Source organism: Panthera leo, chromosome D1, assembly GCF_018350215.1.
Source record: "Panthera leo isolate Ple1 chromosome D1, P.leo_Ple1_pat1.1, whole genome shotgun sequence".
Classification (NCBI taxonomy): domain Eukaryota; kingdom Metazoa; phylum Chordata; class Mammalia; order Carnivora; family Felidae; genus Panthera; species Panthera leo.
The window spans coordinates 61,618,330-61,644,192 of record NC_056688.1 but is presented as its reverse complement, the minus strand read 5'-3'; the positions used below and the strand labels follow the sequence as shown (position 1 = coordinate 61,644,192).

The following is a 25,863-nucleotide window of genomic DNA, read 5'->3' as shown; positions in this document are numbered from 1 at the left end:
CCAGCTTCCAGCTTCCAGCTTCCAGCTACCTTCCCCATGCCCTCTTTTGCAGATTTGGGAGCTGGCTGGCAAAGTGACGCAGCTCTTGACTGAATGGCCGCCAAGGATTTTTGTCCCTGACTTTTTATTGGGACCTTATCAGAAAGTTTGTGAGGGTCCATTCATGGTACCTAGCCTGGGCGGGTCTGGAATACCTTTCTCCTCCACCCCTGCCCCCCAACCCTGCTGCTTTTTCAGCCTCCCACTTGCAGCTGCAATCTGCCCCTCCAGCCCCCACCTGCCCTAGGCTCCCTTATCTCTCCCTAATATTAACCATTTCCCTTTTCAAAAGGCGAAATGTCATTTGCAGAGGTCCAGACACAGTATTACAAAGAATAATATAAAAGGTGGGCTTGAAACACAAAAACATTAACATAATAACCAGTACAATATAACAATGAGCAGAACCCTGGGAATTGTTTACACACATTTCAAAAGAGCTGAGAAACTGACCAGCAGAAGAATACAACCTAGAGATTTGCAACAGCAGGAGCCACAGCAATCCCCAGGCTGGGGAGTCAGAGGTGGTGGTTCTGGAGTTGCAGCCAAGGTGACCTTGCCCGGTAGAAGCTGGAGCAGACATGCAGACCCAGCTGGGCGACTCTGCTTCAAGGCGGGAGAGTGGAGTGAGTGACGTGCCCCCTGTCTGCCGGTACTCCCTACACCTGAGCCTATCTCCCTCCGAAGTCTGGGATATTCAGGTTATGACTGGTCCCCTGTGATGGGGGGAAGAGCTGCAGAAGGGTGAGTGGTGGATCTGAGGGTAAACATGCGTATCCTCAGTACCATAGAAGCATAGTTGATTCATTCACTGCGGTGTGATGGTACCACTAACACCGTAAGATCCGTGATCTCTCATGGACTTCCGGCGTCATAGCCAGCAACACTTTGTCATGCCTGGAAGAGGAAGGTAGTTGAATTTGTAGCGTTCTGAGGAGTGGAAATTCTGTACATTAAGATCTTTTCTCTCAAAGCCAGATAGCCAGATTTCTCTGGTAACTACTGCAAGATTGGCACACAATGAAACCAGCCAAACTTCTGAAAACCTTCCCTGTTCAAGTAGAATTCACGACTCTCTCTTTACTGCATTATTTATTTCGACCATGAAAGCAGCGATCCCACTGTGTTACAGCTGGCTCTGCCTGGTTCTGCAGCCTCCACTGCAGAGAACAGTCTGGGGAAGGAACCGGATGCCTCTAGGATGGGGCACAGAGATGGAGGATGGCTGGAGTGTGCCTTTATTAAACATAAGTGGCTGACCTTGGGACAAAACAAGCCGTGGCTGAAAAATTTGATTCGTGTCTTTAGCCATACGAAAGACGGCAGTTATCCAAATAGATAAATTTATCCCGTAACACATATGAGTACCGAGTTTATACAAAAGATGACCAGGGTTGGTTTCAGTGAGGACTTGAAATCATTTTGCAGTAAGTTGCATTTTCTTTTCTTTTTTTTTTTTAATTATGAAATTTATTGTCAAATTGGTTTCCATAGAAAGTTGCATCTTCATTGCAGTTTTAAACCTGGTGTGTGCTTTCAGGAGAATGGTCTATGTCTGGCTCCACTTGTTTTTTAATTTTATTATTTATATTATCACCATCAGGTAAACACCCTTTGCCTCAGTTTCCCCCATTCCCACCTTCCTCTCCTCTCTCCATCCAGGGGGGCAGGGACAGAGTCAAAGCTAGTGGGTGGGACTGGGGAGGGAGAGCTGTGTTGAGCCATCAGTTCCTTGAAGAGGCCTCATTTTATCACACCCTCCGCTTTGGGCACCTTTGTTCTCCAGTGCAGGATGCCTGGCTTCCAACTGCTTTCTCGGCCCCAGCTGGGTGGGGGGCAATGGTCAGGTGGGCCAGAGGTGGGCTAGGTTGACTCTTGGCTCTGATTGAACTTTCAGTCCCTCCCAGTGATCAGGAATTGGGTGGGTGTGTCAGGCCTGGTGCTGAGGTGTGGGGCTACCCCGGTGCCCCCTGCTGTATGATTTCTAAGGAGGGTGGGTGTGCTGGAGATCTCAAGTTGGAGTGGGCTCCTGCCCAAGTACTTAACAAAAATCCCCATCATTTTATCATGTAAAATTTCAAACACGGACAACTTGAAATAATTTTACAGTGAACATCAGTCTACCTGTCACAGATCATTGATATTTTATTCTGCTTGCTTTATCATATATCTACGGGCGTATCCATCCCACTATCATCCATCAGTCCATTTGTCTTACTGATGCATCTCACTTCACCCTAAATATTTCAGAGTTCAGATCATTAATTGAAGTTTAATATTTTATGTAGTTCTTTGATTTTGTTCAAGCACATAACGCACAGATCCTACGTTAGATACATTTTTGACAAATGCATTGATCTTCTTGTGAAATCTGTTTATGACATATTTCTAGGGAGTGCCTGAGGCATATTTGTCTGCGCTATTGAATGGATCACTTTTCCAGTATTTATCTTCTTTGCAAGAATAGGCACTGTTGCTCTGCATAACATCAGTTTTGAGATAATACCTGGAGGAGAATAATGCTCAAAAATGTGGTTTTTAATTTTTATGTTGGTTTTAGTTGAATTGAATGAAATTCATAATTTTTAGGCTCCATACGGTGTTGGAGTAAAGGAATGCTTACACAAGTATGTTTGTAAGTGCTGACATGCATTTGTACAAAAAATATGCAGTGCATTTAAACTCCATATGTGAATCTGTGAATAGATGTGGTGATAGTCTGAAGTCAGTGGATATTTTGCTGATCTCTCTCTCTCTGTTTTTCTTTTTCTTTTCCTTTTTCTTTTTCTTTCTTTTTTTTTTTTTTTGCTGATCTCTTAATGAGAATGTGGATATGTTTGAAGTGTATACTTTTGGATATGTGATCATGGGAATATATTTGCTTGTTTTGTCAAGCATTTATATGAGCCTTCAGCGATTTCTAAGATTTTGTCTATAATCTACATGAGCCTGTACAATCAGTGTAAGAAAACAGAGGTTGCGTGTGTGTTTGATGTGTCAAGATATGTGACTGGTGATTAAAGCATTGGGCAGTTGAGTGTATTTGTGTTTTTCTGTTTGTGTATGGATCAGAAATAGGCAGTACGAATGTTGGTAAAGAAATGGCTAAATGTGTCTAGGGTTGTGTCTGTGGGAGTCTCAGAGTGTCTATGACTATGTATGTTTTGCATACATATGTTTGCATCCCCTGATCAAGGAAAGGTTAATTAATATAGTAATGGATATGGATGATGACATCAGGGATGATGAGTCCAAGAATGGGATTCTCCTGGGAGCAATTCTCATATGGCCCGGCTCACTACTCATGGATACCACCTTCTCCATTGTTTCTGCTTTCTCCTCCTCCTACCACAAACAAACGAGCTTTGGGATTCTAGGGTAGTCGTAAATTTATGAGTCACAGGAGAGTGAGTTGATGCTGCTTTGCCAGCTGGACTCATAGGCCAGCACATCCAGCTACAGGGAAAAGAATCATCTGCCACCCAGTGAGTGTCCTTCCTTTAGATTGCCTATGTGGGCTCCTTATCTGGAAGTTGTCCCAAGCTTTAACACTCTTACTGCAACCTCAGACAGACTCCGATCCTCATATTTCCCCTGCAGACCTGAGCCAAATTTGTTGGCCTGCAAAGTCAAGGATCACAGCTTCTGATGCCAGGTCCCATCTGAACCAAAACCCTGATACCAAACCATATACCTTTAAGGCTAAGGAGCTCTAGATGCATGAGATCTAGATTTTGTCCATACTTTCATTGGCCTGAAATTTGAATTATTGTCTCATATACCTACCTTTTTGGTGTGCAGCTGGAGAAAAAAATCCCAGAACCAAATGAATTGAAGTCATTCAACCATGTAGTATTCAGGCTTAGCTGGGATTTTAGTATTGACTATGTCATGGGAATGTAATTGGTAGAGATATTACTGTGGGTCTGTTATTACTGATGTACTGATGTGAGTCTGTTATTACTGACGTACTGATGTTATTTGTGGCACGTGTGTGTATGTGCATGTGCGTGCATGCTTGCAAGTCTGTGTTCTGAGGGGGTATAAATATGAGAGAATATTTCACGCATATTGTATAATGTCAGTGAGCAGCTCTGCATCTACCTAAAGTCTGTGGTTGTGATTGTGTTATGTATGACTAAAAGAGTGCATTATAGTTTCTGTCTGTGTGATGCCTGAGACAGTCCTTATGAATATCTGAGTGCCTTAGTGTGTGTAGGAGTGTAAGCATGTATATTTAATGGTACTTTTGTGTGACCATGTGTGTGTTCATGCTCATCCACATCCTGTGCAAGAGTACCACCTTGTGTCTGTCTCTATCTTCCTGGCTTTTCTTTCTAGATTAGTCACATTTAGGAATCTTTACCTGACACCTTTATGGCCCAAACAATGACAAATGTTCGTTATGTGGTGGCAGAGCATGTTTTCTTTGGGGTACACATTTTAAGAGTTGCTTTCTAGACTGAGGAAAGTCTGGAGCATGGATGAAATATGCCCTTTTGGTTTACCTAAATTTGCATACCTGGATTCAAGGACAGTGGGCTATATCTCTCTTGTGAGAGACACCTTAGTATCTGCTGGTGCTCTGAAGAGTCTTTCCATTTCTTCAGTATGTGGAAGTAATCTTGAAGTGAAGATGCTAAAGAAAAAATCTGGATAGGCTGGATTTATGAAGACTTCTTAGAGACGTGGCCTTTAAACCTGGGTAAGGAAAAGAGAGAGGTCTGCAGGGGGAGTAGGGAAAAGAAATCCTACCAGTGAAAGGGTTCCTTTGGATTCTGATTTGGAGGAAAGAAAACAAAGGAGTAGACAAATTCCTTCTCATGGCCCCCATACTTTCAGGATTTTTGCTAATACCTGGGTGTTGTCCAGTTTCTAGGCACCATGTAATTTCACTATATTTACTAAGAGGACTAGAAAAAAAAGATGGAAACTCTAGAATTTCAAAAGAAAAAGGAGTTGTTAGAAGCAAATGAGGGAGTCATTAGCTTAAATTCAAAAGTGGAACTTTGTTTTATTTTTAAATTGTTAATATAGATTTTTCCAGGTTTTTAAAACTTTTTTTATATTAAGTATAATTTATTGTCAGATTGTTTTCCCATACAACACCCAGTGCTCATCCCAACAGGTGCCCTCCTGATTGCCCATCACCCACTTTCCCCTCTCCCACCCCCCATCAACCCTCAGTTTGTTCTCAGTATTTAAGTCTCTTATGGTTTGCCTCCCTCCCTCTCTGTAACTTTTTCCCCCCATCCCTTCCCCCATGGTTCTCTGTTAAGTTTCTCAGGATCCACATATGAGTGAAAGCATATGGCATCTGTCTTTCTCTGCCTGACTTATTTCCCTTAGCATAATACCCTCCAGTTCCATCCACGTTGCTACAAATGGCCAGATTTCATTCTTTCTCAATGCCAAGTAGTATTCCATTGTATATATAAACCACATCTTCTTTATCCATTCGTCAGTTGATGGACGTTTAGGCTCTCTCCATAATTTGGCTATTGTTGAAAGTGCTGCTATAAACATTGGGGTACAAGTACCCCTATGCATCAGCACTCCTGTATCCCTTGGGTAATTCCTAGAAGTGCTATTGCTGGGCCATAGGGTAGTTATATTTTTAATTTTTTGAGGAACCTCCACACTGTTTTCCAGAGCAGCTAGACCAGTGTGCATTCCCACAAACAGTGCAAGAGGGTTCCTGTTTCTCCACATCTTCTCCAGAATCTATAGTCTCCTAATTTGTTCATTTTAGCCACTCTGACTGGTGTGAGATGGTATCTCATTGTGGTTGTGATTTGTATTTCCCTGATGAGGAGTGACATTGAGTGTCTTTTCATGTGTCTTTTGGTCATCCTTAGAAAAGTGTCTATTCATGTCTTCTGCCCATTTCTTCACTGGATTATTTGTTTTTTGGGTGTGGAGTTTGGTGAGTTCTATATAGATTTTGGATACTAGCCCTTTATCTGATATGTCACTTGCAAATATCTTTCCCCATTCCATCGGTTGCCTTTTAGTTTTGTTGATTGTTTCCTTTGCTGTGCAGAAAATTTCTTATCTTGATGAAGTCCCAATAGTTCATTTTTGCTTTTAATTCCCTTGCCTTTGCAGATGTGTCGAGTAAGAAATTGCTACAGCTGAGGTCAAAGAGGTTTTTTTCCTGCTTTCTCCTCTAGGGTTTTGATGGTTCCCTGTCTCATATTCAGGTCCTTCATCCGTTTTGAGTTTATTTTTGTGAATGGTGTAAGAAAGTGGTCTAGTTTCATTCTTCTGCATGTTGCTGTCCAGTTCTCCCAGCACCATTTGTGAAAGAGATTGTCTTTTTTCCATTGGATATTCTTTCCTGCTTTGTCAAAGATTAGTTGGCCATACATTTGTGGGTACAGTTCTGGGTTCTCTATTCTATTCCATTGGTCTGTGTGTCTGTTTTTGTGCCAATACCATGCTGTCTTGATGATTACAGCTTCATAGTAGAGGCTAAACTCTGGCATTGTGATGCCTCCCGCTTTGGCCTTCTTCTTCAATTTACTTTGGTTATTCAGGGTCTTTAGTGGTTCCATAAAAATCTTAGGATTGCTTGTTCTAGCTTCAAGAAGAATGGTGGTGCAATTTTGATTGGGATTGCATTGAATGTGTAGATTGCTTTGGGTGGTATCGACATTTTAACAATATTTATTCTTCCAATCCATGAGCATGGAATGTTTTTCCATTTCTTTGTATCTTCTTCAATTTCCTTCATAAGCTTTGTATAGTTTTCAACATACAGATCTTTTACATCTTTGGTTAGGTTGATTCCTAGGTATTTTATGCTTCTTGGTGCAATTGTGAGTGGGATCAGTTTCTTTATGTGTCTTTCTGTTGCTTCATTATTAGTGTATAAGAATGCAACTGATTTCTGTACATTATTTTTGCATCCTGTGACTTTGCTGAATTCATGTATCAGTTCTAGCAGACTTTTGGTGGAGTCTACCGGATTTTCCATGTATAGTATCATGTCATCTGCAAAAGTGAAAGCTTGACTTCATCTTTGCCAATTTTGATGCTTTTCATTTCCTTTTGTTGTCTGCTGATGCTAGAACTTCCAACACTATGTTAAACAACAGTAGTGAGAGTGGACATCCCTGTTGTGTTCCTTATCTCAGGGGGAAGGCTCTCAGTTTTTCCCCATTGAGGATGATATTAGCTGTGGGCTTTTCATAAATGGCTTCTGTGATGTTTAAGTATGTTCCTTATTTCCCGACTTTCTCGAGGGTTTTTTATTAAGAAAGGAGGTTGAATTTTGTCAAATGCTTTTTCTGCATCAATTGACAGGATCAGATGGTTCTTATCTTTCATTAATGTGATGTATCACATTGATTGATCTGTGAATGTTGAACCAGCCCTGCAGTCCAGGAATGAATCCCACTTGATCATGGTGAGTATTTCTTTCTATATGCTGTTGAATTCTATTTGCTAGTACCTTGTTGAGAATTTTTGCATCCATATTCATCAGGGATATTGGCCTGTAGTTCTCTTTTTTTGCTGGGTCTCTGTCTTGTTTGGGAATCAAAGTAATGCTGGCTTCATAGAATGAGTCTGGAAGTTTTCCTTCCCTTTCTATTTTTTGGAACAGCTTGAAAAGGATAGGTATTATCTCTGTTTTAAATGTCTGGTAGAATTCCCCAGGGAAGCCTTCTGGACCAGGACTCTTATTTGTTGGGAGAGTTTTGATAACTGATTTAATGTTTGCACTGATTATGGGTCTGTTCAAGTTTTCTGTTTCTTCCTGTTTGAGTTTTGGAAGTGTGTGAGTGCTTAGGAATTTGTCCCATTTCTTCCAGGTTGTCCAGTTTGTTGGCATATAATGTTTCATGGTATTCGCTGATAATTGCTTGTATTTGTGAGGGATTGGTTGTAATAATTCCATTTTCATTCATGATTTTCTCTATTTGAGAAGACTGGCTAGAAGTTTATCAATTTTGTGTACTTTTTCAAAAAACCAACTCTTGGTTTCATTGATCTGCTCTACAGTTTTTTTGGATTTCATATTGTTTATTTCTGCTCTGATTTTATTATTTCTCTTCTTCTTCTGGGTTTGGGGTGTCTTTGCTATTCTGCTTCTAGTTTCTTTAAGTGTGCTGTTAGATTTTGCATTTGGGATTTTTCTTGTTTCTTGATATAGGCTTGGATTGCAATGTATTTTCTTCTCAGGACTGCCTTTGCTGCATTGCAAAGCATTTGGATTGTTGTATTTTCATTTTCATTTGTTTCCATATATTTTTAAATTACTTCTCTAATTGTCTGGTTGACCCATTCATTCTTTAGTAGGGTGTTCTTTAACCTCCATGCTTTTGGAGGTTTTCCAGACTTTTTCCTGTTGTTGATTTCAAGTTTCACAGCATTGTGATCTAAAAGTGTGCATGGTATAATCTCAACTTTTTTATATTTATTAAGGGCTGTTTTGTGACCCAGTATGTGATCTATCTGGAAAATGTTTCATGTGCACTCGAGAAGAAAGTATATTCTGCTGCTTTAGGATATAGAGTTCTAAATATATATGTCTAGTCCATCTGGTCCAGTGTATCATTCAGGGCCCTTGTTTCTTTATTGATCCTGTGTCTAGATGATCTATGCATTGTTAGTGGGGTATTAATGTCCCCTGAAATTACCACATTCTTATCAATAAGGTTGCTTATGTTTGTGGTTAATTGTTTTATATATTTGCAGGCTTCTGATATAGGTGCATAGACTTTTATAACTGTTAGCTCTTCCTGATGGATAGACCCTGTAATTATTATATAATGCCTTTCTTCATCTCTTGTTACAGCCTTTAATTTAAAGTCTAATTTGTCTGATCTGAGTATGGCTACTCCAGCTTTCTTTTGACTTCCAGTAGCTTGATAGTTAGTTCTCCATCCCCTCACTTTCAATCTGAAGGTGTCCTCAGGTCTAAAATGAGTCTCTTGTAGATAGCAAATAGATGGGTCTTGTTTTTTTATCCATTCTGATATCCTGTGTCTTTTGATTGGAGCATTTAGTCCATTTACATTCAATGTTATTGAAAGATATGGGTTTAGAGTCATTGTGTTATCTGTACGTTTCATGTTTGCAGTGCTGTTTCTGGTACTTTGTGGTCCTTGCAACACTTCACTCACAGAATCCCCCTTAAGGGCTGGCTTAGTGGTGATGAATTCCTTCAGTTTTTGTTTGTTTGGGAAAACCTTTATCTCTCCTTTTCTGCATGACAGACTTGCTGGATAAAGGATTCTTGGTTGCATATTTTTCCTGCTCATCACATTGAAGATTTCCTGCCATTCCTCTCTCGCCTGCCAAGTTTCAGTAGATAGGTCTGCTACTACCCTTATGTGTCTACCTTTGTATGTTAAGGCCCATTTATCCCTAGGGGCTTTCAGAATTTTCTCTTTATCCTTATATTTTGCCAGTTTCACTGATATGTCATGCAGAAGATCGATTCAAGTTTTGTCTGAAGGGAGTTCCCTGTGCCTCTTGGATTTCAGTGCCTGTTTCCTTCCCCAGATCGGGAAGTTCTCAGTTATGATTTGTTCAAGTACACCTTCAGCCCTTTTCTCTCTCTTCTTCTTTTGGAATTCCTATGATACAGATATTGTTCTGTTTGATTGCATCACTTAGTTCCTTAATTCTCCCCTCGTACTCCTGGATTTTTTAAATCTCTTTTTGTCTAAGCTTCCTTTTTTCCATAATTTTATCTTCTAATTCACCTAATCTCCCCTCTGCCTCTCCAATCTTCCTTGTGGCCACCTCCATTTTATTTTGCACCTCATTTATAGCATTTTTTAGCTCCTCATGACTATTATTTAGTCCTTTGATGTCTGTAGCAATAGATTCTCTGCTGTCCTCTATGCTTTTTTTCAAGCCCAGCCATTAATTTTATAACAATTATTCTAAATTCTTGTTCAGTTGTATTGCTTAAGTCGATTTTGATCAATGTGTTAGCTGTCACTACTTCCTGGAATATCTTTTGAGGAGAATTCTTCTGTTTTATCATTTTGGCTAGTTTTCCATCCCTTATGCGTTTTAAAATTTCTTGTGTTCTCTGCACCTGTGAACACTGCTATATTAAAGGGGGGGGGTCATACACTGTCCAGGGCCTGGCCCTTCAGGAGGTGTTTTTTTGGAGATTGTTACTTGTTCTCTGTTGTTGTCACTTTGGTTATTTTATTACCCTAGTCATAGTGATATTTTGGACCCTCTACCAGGTGTGCTTTGATTTGTTCCTTGGAGTAGCCTTATCTTTTCTCCAGTTTTCCCATTTTCTTCCTGGTAGATTCAGTCTCTTTTCCTCCCAGACTCTGGGGTTCAAAGTCCTTTGGCTTCAGCCTAGATTTTTCCAGTTTTATTGTGATATTGACATATAACATGTGTCAGTTTAGGACCTATGAGGCGATGATTTGCTACACATCTATATTGCAAAATGATCACCACAATAAGATTTGTTCACACCTCTGTTCTCTTGTGTAATTTCTATTTTGTTTGTGTGTGAGTTGATAACATTTAAGACACACTCTTTTGACAAGTTTCAAGTCTATATTAAAGCAGTATGAGTTAGAGTCACCAAGCTGCAATTAGATCCACAGAATATATTCATCTTAGAGCTGGAAGCTTATACCTATTGACTAACATCACCCCATTTCCCTCACCACCCCACCCCTCAGCCCCTGGCAACCACTATCCTATTCTCTACAGAATGGAGCTTTAATTTTAAGATATCAAGTACCGTGGAAATACAGTTACAGAGATATTTTAGATAAAGGCGGAGAAGAAGCCCTTTATGGTATGGTTTCTCAATCTGCACCATTCTGACTAATGTTTACTCTTCCTAGAGTTGTAATGGCTTGAAGAGAAAGACAAAGAAAGAGGAGCCAGTAAAGATGCTACAGAAAAAGATGCCGAGGTAGGAGGAAAACTGAGTTGCCAACAATGTTAACTTTGGTAGAGAGCTCAAATAGATGAAGCAACAAAGAGTTCGCTGGTGAGCAGAGAGAAATTCACTTTATTTGGGAGAGGGAAGGGTGGAAGCCACATACAGTGAATTGAACGGTGATAGAAGGTATGGTTAATAAGGTTGAAACCCTGATTCTCAGGATCTCAGAACGGAACTGGAAAAGCAGACACGAACAAGCCCCCTTTCCGTGGCATCCAGAGAGACAGTGTTCCAGGAAGTTTGACTAAGAGTTAATGAGGGTAATAGAATGACAGCTAGAGAGTAAAGGTTATGGCTTCATGATGGGCTGGTCTTGCACATGCTTATTGCCTGAAAGGAAAGAGACAGAAATGGAGAGGCTGAAGATACAGTTCAATACACTATTGGAAGTGGTCTCTGAAAGAGATAGCAAGGCATGGAATCCTGAAAGTGGAGGGCCTTATCCTCAGAGAAGGCGAGACATCTCTTTCTTGGAATACCAAGAGGGTAAGAATAAATAAAGATGTTGAGCTTAAAATTTAGGTAGTGGTAAAATCAGTTTGTCTGTCTGTCTTTTTTCCAATCAAACACTTGCTTCTTTGGTTTTATCCAGCTGTACACCCGGAAGTTTGGTTATAGAATTTATCAAAGGTTAGGGTTTCCTCTGTGAACATGAAAGACAAGCATAGAGAAGATGAAGATACCACTCCTAGTGTGAGTAGGTCAGAGAAAAAGTGAGGAGAGGCTCATAGACGAATAGAACAGAATCATATGGAAGACTTATTGAGACTCTGAGAGCAAGTACATGGGCATGAGAAGGTAGGTGAGGTGGAAGCTGGAAGTCTATGGTAATAATGAAAAAAATGGAATTTAAGATTTCAGAGGTGGAACCGTTTCTGGTGATGACACATTCAGGGTGTGCCATGGGATTGTGAGCACGAGGAGAAGTCCGAGGACAGCTTATTGTAGCTATACGTGTACAACAGTAGAGGCTTCATCTGCACCATTGACCACAGGGCTCCCAAAGACATGGTGGTGTTTCTTTTCCCCCGTTTGTCTTAATTTCTGTTTGTCCCAAATTTCCAGAATATGGCTTCTGGGGTGAGACCGGGGATGCGAAGGCATGATGCACTTTAAGGGGAAGATTAGGGAGCATCATTCCAGTTGTCTCCTACCCTGTTGCTTTGCCACGTCATGGGCCCTCACCTGATCATCACACCTTCATGGAGTTCCTACTATGGCTCAGACAGGGTGCTGGGCCCTGATGATACAGAAATTATTAGAACCCAGTTACTGTCTTCAAAGAGCTCATAGTCTGATGGGAGAAGCAGGAACATAGATAAACTCTTTCAATCTCTAACCTTTTGTGTTGGAGACAGAATGCCTGAAAGAAAGTGAAGAACCCCCCCAATACATCCTCAGGGGCTTATACCCCATCTGCATTCTCCCACCTGCCTGCCATGTTGGGTGTCAATGGTACCCCCTTCCAGCCAGCCACACTCCAGCTCACAGGCATTCCTGGGATGCAGAGAGGCCACGCCTGGGTTGCCCTGGTTTTCTGCATCCTCTACCTGATTTCCATCATAGGCAGCCTCAGCATCCTCACTCTGGTGGCTCAGGAGCCTGCTCTGCACCAGCCCATGTACTGCTTCCTCTCTATGCTCTCTCTCAACGATCTGGGAGTGTCCTTGTCTACACTTCCCACTGTGCTTGCTACCTTCTGCTTCAACCACCGCCATGTTGGCTTCGATGCCTGCTTGGTCCAGATGTTCTTCATCCACACTTTCTCTTTCATGGAATCAGGCATACTGCTGGCCATGAACTTTGATCGTTTTGTGGCTATTTGTGACCCACTGCGCTATGCCACTGTGCTCACCAACAGCCGCATCCTGGCTATGGGCCTGGGCATCCTCACCAAGAGTTTCATCACTCTTTTCCCTTTCCCCTTTTTGGTAAAACGGCTGCCCTTCTGCAAGGGCAAAGTTCTGCATCACTCATACTGCCTCCATCCAGATCTCATGAGAGTGGCGTGTGGAGACACCCATGTTAACAACATCTATGGGCTTTTTGTGGTCATTTTCACCTATGGTGTAGACTCAGCGTTCATCCTGCTTTCTTATGCATTGATCCTCAGAGCTGTGCTGGCCATCGCATCTCAGGAGCAGCGGCTCAAGGCATTCAACACCTGCATGTCACACATCTGTGCAGTGCTGGCTTTCTATGTGCCCATAATTACTGTCTCCATGATCCACCGCTTCTGGAAGAGTGCCCCACCTGTTGTTCATGTCATGATGTCCAATGTCTACCTGTTTGTACCCCCCATGCTCAACCCCATCATCTACAGTGTGAAGACAAAGGAGATACGCAGAGGGATCCTCAAAGTCCTCTATAAATCCCAGAGCTGAGGAAGGCTACTGAGAGAAAGGACTTGGACTTGTTTGCCAGCTTGAGGAATGCTGAGACACAGGAGGGGAACCAGGACCTTGATAGTTGTGAATACAGAACGAATAAAAGAACAGCTGACTCAATAAAATGACCTAAATATGTACTGATCATTCACCATGTGAAAAAGCTAGTGCCAGTCACTAAGAATGTTATGATGGTGAACGAGGTGAACTGTTAAGTAAGAGATAGACATATCAAGGAAAAAGCATATAAAAGAGTAACAGATGCCCTGAAAAATGTTTGACATATGGAAACAATGGAAGTTTTACAGAGGAAATAGGCTGAACACAAATAATTCTACTACCACCTAGAGTGGGGGAAATAATAAACATTGGAGACAAAATTCTGTAAAGGCTTGGTGCTTCATGTGAGAAAGAGGACCTGTTTGGTTTGTGGAGGTCAAGTTAAGTGTGTGTGTGTGTGTGTGTGTGTGTGTGTGTGTGTGTCAAGTAGTTTGTGAAAGATGAGAGGTAAGGTTAAGGTACTTGGTACAGGGTGGCAGGAAAAAAGAAGATAATGATCTTAGCAAAAATAGCATGAATAACTGCTTGAGAAGAAATATTGAAGCAAAAGAAGGCTAGAACCTTACTGTTCCAAGTGTGGCCCAATGGACAACAACCACACTGGTGTACCTGGTAGCTTGTTAGGAGAAACAGACTCTTCTCCTCACACAAGACCTACTGGATTCAAATTGTATTTAATAAGACTAAATACAGTCTGTTCGGTGACTAAAGCTTGAGAAGCACAGCACTACTCTTTCAGACATCTTTCAGGTAATGCCTATCTGATATGTAACAAAAATGGTGAGACCCACAAAGTATAAGAGTCTGGACAAGTGTTTCTCAAAGTGTGATTCCCACACCAGCATCATCAGCCATGATTGGGAACTTGTTAAGTGTACAAATTCTCAGGACTTTCCTCAGATCTCCTGAACCAGAAACTCTGGGGGGTGAGGTCTAGCAATCTGTGTTGTTGTTTTTTTTTTAAATTTTTTATTCTTAATGTTTATTTATTATTGAGAGACAGAGAGAGACAAAGCATGAACATGGGAGGGGCAGAGAGAGGAGACACAGAATTTGAAGCAGGCTGCAGGCTCTGAGCTGTCAGCACAGAGCCTGATGCGGGGCTTGAACCCACAAACCATGAGATCATGACCTGAGCCAAAATTGGACGCTCAACCGACTGAGCCGCCCAGGCCCCCCTAGCAATCTGTGTTTTTAATAAGCCCTCTGGGTAATTCTGATATATGTCAAAGGTTGAGAGAAGCTTTAACCTAGAATATTGGTCTAGAATATTTAGGAGAATTCCAAACAGCTTTGTTTAGATGAAGGGGAAGTTTCACACTGAGAAGCTTGGGAAACATGATCTTGAGAGACCGCCTAGTCAGATCATGCTGGGGCAGGGTGCCTGGATGTCTCAGTCCATTGAGTTTCTGACTCTTAATTTTGGCTCGGGCCATGATCTCACAGTTCGTGGGATCAAGCCTTGCATTGGGCTGTGCACTGACAGCATGGAGTCAGCTTGGGATTCTCTGTCTCCTGCTCTTTCTGCCCCTACCCCGCCCATGCTCTATCTCTCTCTGTCAAAATAAATAAATAAACATTTACAAAAATAAATAAAGCTTGGGGAGACTGAGTGCAGGACAACTAGGCATATGGTGCAGGTGGTGACGGGAAATGCCGACTTAGAGACTTTTATCTCCACGAAGTGGGAACACTGAAATAGCTTCACAGAAGGATTTGATGAACAATCACCAGCCATTCCACAGTCACTCTGAGGCCACTGTTCCATCGTGCGATTCCCTTCTTATCCCCCATGCCATCACAACCTACCTGGAATCCAAAATTCAGGCAAGCTCCAATTTTAAGGTTGCCCATTAGGCAGTTAGAACCTGGGAGGCAAAAATCAGCTGGTTGTCACAGTGGGATGTGGGACCTTGCAACAGTTCTGTGTCATTGGGATTTCAATGCATATAAGTCCCCTGACCAGCACATCTTCTGAGGTTTCTCTCTCTTTTCTAAAAAGTCTATGAACTTTTTTTCTGAAGCAAGTATTTCCTTTTTTAGAAGACATCTGCTTAACGTGGTTATATTCTTCTACACCAAACACCTACCTGCATTGTGCCTATCTTTGCTTCAATCTGCTCTGGAAAATCTCACTTCTATTTTACAGGGCAAATTGATTCTTCTCTTTAAGCTTTGTGGGGGAAAATGTTTCATAATTTCCCCAGAGATGACTTTTAACACTTCTAATTTATAAGTCCCTTTTGTTGGGATTTGTACAGGTGTTATGTTTAGTATTACCACTCTGAACAAGTACATAGGGTTTCTCTTTACTTTTCTTGTCATTAAATGGAGGCAGAAACTGATTCTTAAAAGGGCTTCTGAAAAGTCAAAAAAGAGAGATAATGGCAGTCAAACCTAAAATCCTACACCTAGCAGTGTTTGGTACACCCAATACATGGTAAATAAATGAACAACCAAGTGACTAATTAAATAAATGAATGAATTGGATCTGATCTGATGCCTGTTCCGCATCATGTTGTCCCTAATGACATAGCTACAGTTACTTTGCTCTATGACTTTTGAAATCCTGGCCCCTTCTCACCAGAGACTAATGCCTATTCTGAGGCATTTTTAGGTCTCTTTTTCCCCCATAATTCTGTGACCTTATTCACAAAATTGTCATCTGTGTTCTTCTGAATTCCATCTCCAGGTTCCCAAGTCATTAACCTAATGCAAACAATTCTACAGCAATGGGAAAGCAGAGATTGCTCTTAAACTGCCTCTATGAGATAGTTCAAAGTTCCATATGGGGAAGGGGAAATTTACTCTATATCCATGTTCTCTTTGCTTTCCCCATGCATCCCACCCTTTGATTAAGAAAGGGGAGAGAGCTCTTCTGCTATTTCTCCCCAAAATACACTTACACCCTACCTGAAACTGAAATAAGGAAGAGGTCAACTGAAATACTTAATGGGAAGTCTAGGTATCTGGGGGAAAGAATTTATTAGAGGGATCTGAAATTGGGGAGTCCACTAGAATTTATAATAAGGATAATTATCATGTGTGGTACAATCACATTAAAAAATGTCACTTTCTTCTTTTCATTTGAATGTCTACCCCTATATATGGTTACTATCCTCCTTATGAATTAGGTTCTAAGTTGAAGAAATGCTAGTTTCTTGAGATATAAAGTCTGGTAGATGGTAGACCTTTGACTCAAACCTACATCTCTGTGACTTTGTACCCCATGGTCTTTCAGTATCTTGGGACGTCTCTCCTGGAAGAGACCTTCATCTTTTGGAGCTTGGTGAGAGGTTGAGTAGTAGGGATAGGAGTGAAAATTGAGTAGGGAACAGTCGTCATAAGTGGATGAAGGAAGCTTGGTTATATCCCCTATTGGTGAAACTCTGGGCTCCAAGCTCTCTTCTCTTGATCTCTGAGTCCTAGAGTTTGCCCACTGGGGTCTAAACTTTAGGTTATGCCTCAGATATAGGTTTTAAGCCCAGAATATGAGGAGGTAGATGCTGGATTAAGGGTGCAGAGTTCCAGTTTTGAAATTGGACACTTGAGGGCAGAGGGGATGTTGCCATGGAGCTTGTAGAAATTTATCTCCATCCTCTTCAACATAGGGAAGGAGTTGGGATTTTATTTTCTGTGTGGAGACAGGGCAGCATCTCTAGAGGATGTGTTTTTTCTTTTCCTTCTGTCCCCAAGGCGAGATCTCATCTCCCTCCTTTCCCCATAACCAGTTCAGCATCACCCTCGGGCACAACGTGGACCCCAAGGCCCTGGGCTCTGGGGACTCTCAGGGACATAGAGTCCACCTACTCTCTTGGCCAGTGCCTGCCTGAGGCTCATTCCGGTGCCATTGTGAGCTCTGGCCTACCCTCAATCAATCCAAAAGCTACTTCACAAAGCTCTCTCAGGTGAATCTGAGTCTATTTGCATCTCCTAGGTATGTGCGCAAGAATGTTCTGTCTGCAATTCCATTTGTGCCCCTGAGGTTCTCTTGGTCTCTCTCATGTCTCTGTATCTTTGAGTGAGTCTCTGTTAAGGCACATGCGTGCTGTGTATTCACTACAGTTTGTTTGGCCAGTGAAGGAGAGGTTTACTAGGAAAAAAAGTCCCCAGATCTTATTTTCAGGTAGGTTTCCCAAACATAGAGTAATATTTATTCAAATGCCCCCGTGTCCTCCCACACACTTTCAGATAAGGCTGCTGGAGACTGGTTTAGAGAAAGACACGCGATCACCTGGCAGGGGGCGCCATGATCTCTGATCTCTGTTGGGTCCCACAGAGATCTGCAGCCATGATATTCTCAGTGTCATGGAATAAGAGAGACCTTGGCAGTCTGGACATAAGTGTGAGGGCGGAAAGGCAGGTGAAAGAGCCTTTAATCCTAATTCAGCAGATGCTGGAATTGCCCCTCTAATATTCCCATCAAGGATTATTCAGTCTTTGCGTGAACGTCTCCACTGACCAGAAGTTTATTATCCCTATTGTGCAGCTTTGACTCTTAGAAAAATCCTCCTTACCTGGGCCCCAGACTGACTGCCTGTGATCTCTGTTTATTGCTCATCACCCCTTACACCCACCCCCACACATCCCTACCTCCTCTCTATCTCCTCTTCTCAAAGCACCACTGACTCCTTCCATGCTGTTTCAATGACTTGATCCCCTTGCCTTTGAGTGTGTCCCAGTTGGTTTACCTCCCATCTGCAGTGTGGAGCCCAGAGCTGAATGTACTTCCGTTATGGTCCCAAGCAGTATGGTCATGCTTTTATTTGTTATAAATTCATGATTTCTTAAGCATGTCTTTGTGTTAGAATTCTGTAAAGTGTTAGGAAGACAAGATTGAACTAAGCACAGGTCTGACTGTAAAAGAGCTCAGGACAGGGAGGACAGAGGCATGAATGTAATTCTAGCAAAATGGGAAAAGTCTGTACAGTTATTTTAAAGTCACAGGTGATAAAATTATTATTTCTGCTTAAAAAGTGTTAGGAAAAGCTTCAGATAAAATTGAAGTTTTCAGTCTGACTACTAGTGGGACTTAAGAACATTATCAAAGAAAATAAGGACGATGTAAGCAGTGGGGATAAAGTATAGAATTGTATGTGTGCATGTTAGGACGTATTATCTTTGAATAAAATACTTGTTTTAGCAAAGACTAAAACCCATGAAGTTTTTATAAGCTACATATTGCACCGTTGATTCATATTAGACTGATGATCTGTGAGTCACCCGGACAGGGTGATATATGGTGAAGAAATGAAAAATCAGCTACTTTGAACAGCAAAAATAATTTAAGATAATCTGAACAAGGGAAGGTTACAGAATATTATGTTTGGCATATTCAGATACAATGTATCTATTCAATTATTTATTTATCTATCCGGTTACAGTATTTATTAATCATCTGTTATGTGCTTGACCCTGTGCTAGTATTAGGGGTCTAATTACACAACATGAAAAAAGTCAATACTCCTCTTTATTTTGGTGGAGTTCACAGTCTAACTATGTTTGCAAGTTGAGATGTAGTTTTCAAGAAATTAGCAGATACCATGAAGAACAATATTCAGGTGAAATCTGAAAAAGACTGTTGTGTCTCTGTGTCTGCAGCAATTATATATGATGTGGAGGAAGAACCTTTAAGCCCAAAGTAAGACTTTGTAAGTCAGTGCATCTAACCAGGATAGTGGCTTTAGGTACAGTGAGCTTGCCATCACTGGGAATGTTCAAGCTGAGTGTGGGTGATAGTTTGATAAAGATGCCATGGAGGGGACTCTCTGAGTGGGTGCAAGGTTGGACTCTGGTTTCAGGTTCTAGAGAGACTGTAAGTTGGCAATGGAATCAGTGGACTTCTGAGAGGCAATGGAATCAGTTGGCAATGGAATCAGTGGACCTTTAGAAGGTCACTTAACTCCTGTTCAATTTCTCTTGGCCCCCAGTCTGTGTAGGAGTCAGGAAAGAGTGTGTGTCTGCCATCGTGTCCTTTGCACTGCCCGTGGAAATGAAGAAGACCGAGTTCTCCAGCATCTCCCCATTCTTCTCACTTATGTGGCTTCAGTTTCAGAAGCTGCTGCTGGACTTCATAGGAAAGACCGCAGGACTTACAGTTGGAAGAACCAGATTAACCTCTTACTGGTTTAATTAACATGATTGTTACGGGACTAACATGGGGCAGCTTGGAATGGGAAAGTGGCCTCTCTGCTTATCATCTCTTTATTCCCACCCTGGTTATCATTTCTATGATCCAATTTATCACATGAGTCAATTTCCTGGAACTGTGCTCTCCTGGGTACTGCCCTTCCCATTCTCCAGCTTGCGTGTTCCCGCTCCACACCATGGATCGTGGCTCGTGCTTCCATGGCTTCACTGTTACTTCCTGCCAAAGATGAGGTTTTATCAGGGGCAGGGGAGACCCACAGGTGAGATGATTAGACACAGGCATCAAATGCTCTGTCTTTAGGTGCACCTTCATGGGAGTGATATGCAACACTAGCCCCAACCTGGGTTACATCTGTGGGCATCACCTTGGAGATCCCCACAGAGCATTATGAGCACACCCAGGTTTATTTAGAGGAGCTCCAGGATGTTGAAAAATCTAGCAGACAATGAGGCACAAGGAATTGTTTAAGTTACAGGTCAGGAGTGGGGTAGGAAGGCGGTCTTAAATAAAAAAGCTAACTTGGGGAGTCCTTGAAAGTTACAATTTTGTCTAATAAACTGTCACTGTAGGAGTATCAGAAAACGGGTCTGGAGTGGTTCTCAATGTTGGGTTCGTTTTGGAAGCTTTAAAACATATTGATAACTGGATACTGCATCCAAAGATTCTAATTTAATTGGTTTGGGGTGTTATGTGAGCACTGGGATTTTTTACGTTTCCTAGGTGATTCTAATGTGTAGCCAAGATTGAGAACCACTGATCTACAAGGTAGGGCCAAGGGATGCAAATGGATAAAAACACAAGTCAGTGTATCACCTGTCACAGAAGTTGTTACTCTTGAGGGAAGCTTGGGAAATAGAGTGCTTGGGATTTCAGCAGGGCTGGTGCATAAAGAGAGGGCTCCAGAGTGAAGAGAGTATGAGGAGGCAGCTCTGGGGCCCTTCTCACTGTCACCTTGTGTCTCTCCATGGTCATAGCTTCTTGCATTCTCTTAGCTGCATATTGTCCTGACTGTGTGTCCATTCCAGTGGAGCATTTCCATTAAACTCATTAGATAAATATGGACCATGTCACATCCAGGAGGTAACCACAGGGTAAAGAATTGGTCAAGAATCTGTGAATCACACCTCCGTGTCGCTTGTGTGAATAAGTGAACTGATCACTGGGGAGAATTCAGTTTGTATCCCAGTTGTGATTGCACCTTCCTACTTCATCTTTTAAAATTTGTTTTACAGGGGCGCCTGGGTGTCTCAGTGGGTTAAGTGTTTGACTTCAGCTCAGGTCATGATCTCACGGTTCAGGAGTTCGAGTCCCACCTCGGGCTCTGTGTTAACAGCTTGGAGCCTGGATTCTGTGTTCAGAATTCTTCTGTTCAGATTCTGTGTCTCCCTCTCTCTCTGCTGCCTCCCTGCTTGAACTGTCTGTCTCTCTCTCTCTCCCTCTCTCAAAAATAAACATTTAAAGAAAATTAAAAAAAAATTGTTTTACAAATTTAAGTTATGTTATCTCAGTTGTTATTTTAATTGTGGTGCACCTGGTACCTTATATCATATCACATATTATTTTTACCTTTTTTCTAAAACTTTTTTTTAGTGGGAGTGTGAGAGGGGGAAGGGCAGAGGGGGGAGAGAGAGAGAGAATGAATATTTTTTTTTTGATTGTTTTAAATGTTTATTTTATTGTGGAGAGAGAGACAGAACATGAGCAGTGGAGGGGCAGAGAGAGAGAAAGAGACAGAGACAGAAACAGAGACACAATCAGAAGCTAGCTCCAGGCTCTGTGCTGACACAGAGCCTGATGCAGGGCTTGAACTCACAAACTGTGAGATCATGACCTGAGCTGAAGTCTGACACTTAACTGACTGAGCCACCTAGGTGCCCCGGGAATGAATCTTAAGCAGGATCCACACCTAGCATGGAGCCTGACTCAGGGCTCTATCGTACGACTAGTCGTGAGATTGTGACCTGAGTTGACATCAAGAGTTGGACACTTAACTGACTGAGCCACCCAGGCACCTTATTTTCACCTTCTGATTGGGGTTTAACTAATTCTTTCTGATCTCTTGCAACTAATGGAGTCCTTTATCTCTGTGTCTTTGATCTCTCCATGGATTCCAGATCAGGTCTGCTATTTTGAAGCCAATACATCTTCTCACTCTGAACTCTTGTTTTTAAATTTAGAAGTCATTTGTGTATTCATAGAATTCTCAGTTGGGATGTCCATATCATTTTCCACTTTTATTCGTATTTCTCCCTTTATCAGTTTTGTAAAACCCCTGTCTCATTTTCATTCAAAACATTTTTTTCCCTGAGCAGAGTGGGGACACATGGAGGTTAGCACTGTCCTCCGTTATCCTTGGTGTCCTTGTTTTCTCAGATCTACACTGGCAGAGCTGAAATGCAATTCTTTCTAATGACTCCATCCTAGATCCTGAGGTTTACTCTCTCTCATCTCCATAGGGAAATGGAAACATCACTACCAGGAGACCCTGCATATCTAAGCCATAACTTACGTTCTGTGGATACTGATTCAGGCTTTTGGTATACGACTTAATCTTCCTCTCTGGGTCTTATTGTCTCCCTAAGAGTAAAAGAGTTTATATTTATTCAGCGTTTTATATGCCATACAATATTGTGTTCACCAACAACCACATGAGGCAAATATATTTTTATCCCTAATTTACAAATGGACACACTGAAACTTGGGAAGGTTAAGTTATCTGTTCAAGGTCACACTGAGAGTAAACTGAGCTTTAACTGGGCTTCCAACTGAGGTGTGATAGAATCCACATATAGAGCTCTAAAACACTGAACATATGATCTTAATTTTCCCATTTATTTCTTATACACAAATAAAAGTATTATTAATATTTCCACTTGACAAGTAAAAAACAAAAACCAAACAAGTAAAAAAAAAAACCCTTCGGATCAGAATATAGATAAGCTGTCCATATCACACATCTAGTAACTGTCTGAGTATGGATTTTGACAGGCTTGATTTATTCTAGTATTTTGCTCTTAATTTTTAAGCTATTCTGTCTCTCATAAGATCAGCCAGCCTCAAATATCTCTTTTACATGTAAAATTTAAGGATTCTAGAGGTCAGGGGAATAGGAGGTGAGAGGAATGTCTGTTATGTTTTTACCCGGAATGATGTAGATGTTTTCAATTTCCCCCACTTCCTTCCATATCCTTCCTTCAGCCTTTGCAGTAGACTGTGAAGGCAGAAGACCTTCAGGAGGAAGTTAATTTCATTTTTTTTTCAAATGTAGGTGAAGGCTTATCTCTGCTGTTGGTGACATGGGAGCTGAAAGCAATGGAAGTCTTGACCTATCCGTCTTCCTGACTGGCATCCCAGGATTGGAGGCCCAACATGGCTGGCTTTCCATTCCTTTCTTCACTGTGTATATTGTGGCCATTGTGGGTAACAACCTAATCATGGCAGCAGTGCAGGCAGACCCTGCCCTTCACGAGCCCATGTACTTGTTTCTCTCCATGTTGGCTGTGACAGAGGTGGGTGTTTCTGTGTCTACACTGCCCACTGTCATGGGTATTCTTTGGTTTGATGCCCGCCAGATTGACCTGGATGGCTGCCTGGCTCAGATGTTCTTCATCCACACTTTCTCCTGCATGGAATCAGGGGTCCTGTTGGCCATGAGTTATGACCGCTTTATAGCCATCTACAATCCACTGCGATATACAGCCATCCTAACCCTGCCACGTATCATTTGCATGGGTCTGGGCATCACACTGAAGAGTGTGACGCTCATGGCCCCACTTCCAGTCCTTTTGAAACAACTGCCCTATTGCCACACCAATGTACTCTCCCATTCCTACTGCCTCCACTCAGACCTGATCCAGCTGCCTTGTGCTAATACGAAGCTCAGTAGCATCCTGGGTTTGGCCATTGTCCTGGCCACTTTTGGGCTGGACTCACTGCTTATCATTGTCTCTTATGTGCTGATTCTTTACACGGTGCTGGGCATTGCTTCTGGGGAGGGACGGCGGAAGGCCCTCAACACGTGTGTGTCACATATCTGCGCAGTGCTCATGTACTACGTGCCCATGATTGGTGTGTCTGTGATGCATCGTGCTGCCAAGCATGCCTCACCCCTGGTCCACACACTCATGTCTAGCCTCTACCTCTTTGTGCCTCCTGTGCTCAACCCCATCATCTACAGTGTCAAGACCAAGCCAATCCGACAGGGGATTTTCACCTTGTTCTCCTGCAAGAGGAAATTGCTCTGAATCCCTCCAATAGGGCAGAGACTTTGGGTCCATCTATAAACTGATGGTGTTTCTGCTGTGGGCCAGGCTGTACAGCAGACATTTAGTGGAGGAATAGGAATGAGGGATTCTAAGCATTGTCACAGGCTTGACCTTGGATCACAGGTGTTCTCCCTAGTCCTTTTTATTTCACAACTTGTCAACATGTGTGGGTCTCTGCATGTGTGTACATGCACGTCAGATGTAATCAGTGTGAAGGCAGAGATAGTGAATTTCATTTTTCCATTTCCCCTCAAAAGTCCCAGCAAAAAGCCTGATAACTAGCAAGATAACAGTAAAGACTTGAGACCTAATCATGTTTGGATTGAGGTGAAACAAATTACTGCTTTTGATAAGTTAGGCAAGGATTAAGAATACACCCCAAGCAAGAGAGATCATCCTAGGAACATGCTTTTGAGTAAGGTGAGCATATTTTCTGGTTTGCCCCAGATAATCATGGTTTACACTTACTTTCCTCAGCATCATTATCAGTAGCACTCCCTTTCCCTCCCCCAAAATGTCATTGTTTAAACAATAAATTGTATGGGAGCTTATAAAGTAGCTTCCTTCCTGTCATGGAAGGAATCAGACTCTCTGTACCACCATCTAATGGCCTTCCACCCTAAAAATTTATGTACTAAGAGACTCTGAGATTGAGGAACAGTTGATTAAATTCCCTCATTTTAGGCATAAAGTAAAATAGGGACAATCTCATAATGCCCAGGTTTTAGATCCTAAGACTCCTAGCAAAAGACCCAAATTCTCTCTAGTAGAATCTCAGACCCTATTTTTAGGGTTTAGTAGGTCTGGGGTACTGTACCTGGTTATTCCTGTTTTTCTTTTCTCCCTTCCCCTTAGCCTTCAGTAACCTCAGCATGCCATGTGATGGGAATATATATAAATGTTTGTTTATTTTGAGAGAGAGAGAATGTGTGTCCATGTGAGTGGGGGAGGGGCAGAGAGAGAGGGAGAGATAGGGAGAATCCCAAGTGGGCTCTATGCATCAGTGCAGAGCCTGATGTCGGGCTCACTTTCACGAACCCTGAGATCATGACCTGTGCTGAAGTCAAGAGTCTGACCGACTGAGCCCAGGCACCCCATGATGGGTCTATTCCTTGACCTTCCACCTCTTTCAGCCCTGTCAGCATGGGGCTCATTGTTCCCCTTTATCTGCCTATGGCTCTCTAGGGTTTCCCAGAAACCTTTAGTCAAACGAGAAGGACCATTCTCACACTTCCTAAGGGACACAGGTCTTTGTGTAGAGTGGATTGACAGGGCTGGGTTAGTTGATCAGTAAGTGGTCTCATGTTTTCAGTTTCTCTTACTTCCAGGCCTCCAATTACAATGCAAACGTTTTCCTCATCATAAACTATTCTTCTGGACTTCATCCGGCTCATCCCATTGTGGTGACCTTTTTGCCATGAATTACTAGATTACATGTCCACTAATGACAGCTTCTGTAAAGTCAAGGTGACTGGTTATTTCTTACAACTGCATACACATCTACAATTATCTTGAAATAAAAAGTTTTATTTTTAAAAGTATATGCAAAATGCAAGCCCAAATTTTGTATTAGGTTTAACAGGCATGCAATTCATCTGAACTTTGGAAACTCTGCTCTTCAAAACACGTTATTAAGAAAATGAAAAAGCAAACCAATGACAGGGGGATGATATTTACAGTACGTATATCTCATAAAGGACTTGTATACAGGGTATAGGAAGACATTTTACAATATGATAAAATACAATGCAGTTAAAACCACAGTGAGATAGTACTTAACAACCTAGCATGACTAACATTTAAGTGACTGACAGTGTTAAGTGTTAGCAAAGATGTCACGTATTGCTGGCGGAAATATAAAATAGCGTGAGTGCTTTGGCAAACGACATGGCAGGCACAGCTAGATATTTACACAGGAGAAGTAAAAGCATGTATTCACATAAAAAGTACACAGCATTGCTTTTTCGGAATAGCCCTAATATGAAACAAGCCAAATGCCCACCAGCAGGTGAATGGATATGC

The 25,863-nt window shown here is 41.9% G+C and overlaps 2 protein-coding genes across 2 annotated transcripts; both read left to right on the top strand.

Moving 5' to 3' along the window:
• The first annotated feature begins 660 nt into the window (after window positions 1-660).
• LOC122200086 (olfactory receptor 51I2-like) lies at window positions 661-23,820 on the top strand. Its single transcript, XM_042905504.1, has 2 exons — window positions 661-783; window positions 22,845-23,820. The coding sequence occupies exon 2, from the start codon at window positions 22,873-22,875 to the stop codon at window positions 23,818-23,820; it is 948 nt and encodes a 315-aa protein (XP_042761438.1). The 5' UTR covers window positions 661-783; window positions 22,845-22,872.
• On the top strand, window positions 12,418-13,456 carry LOC122200087 (olfactory receptor 51I1). The gene has a single exon (XM_042905506.1). It carries the CDS (start codon window positions 12,418-12,420, stop codon window positions 13,360-13,362), a length of 945 nt encoding a protein of 314 aa, XP_042761440.1. The 3' UTR covers window positions 13,363-13,456.
• Window positions 23,821-25,863: the final 2,043 nt, after the last annotated feature.

What these genes read in the sequence shown, in the direction of transcription:
- LOC122200087 (XM_042905506.1), top strand. Translation starts at nt 12,418, where the DNA reads ATGTTGGGTGTCAATGGTACCCCCTTCCAGCCAGCCACACTCCAGCTC.
- LOC122200086 (XM_042905504.1), top strand. Translation starts at nt 22,873, where the DNA reads ATGGGAGCTGAAAGCAATGGAAGTCTTGACCTATCCGTCTTCCTGACT.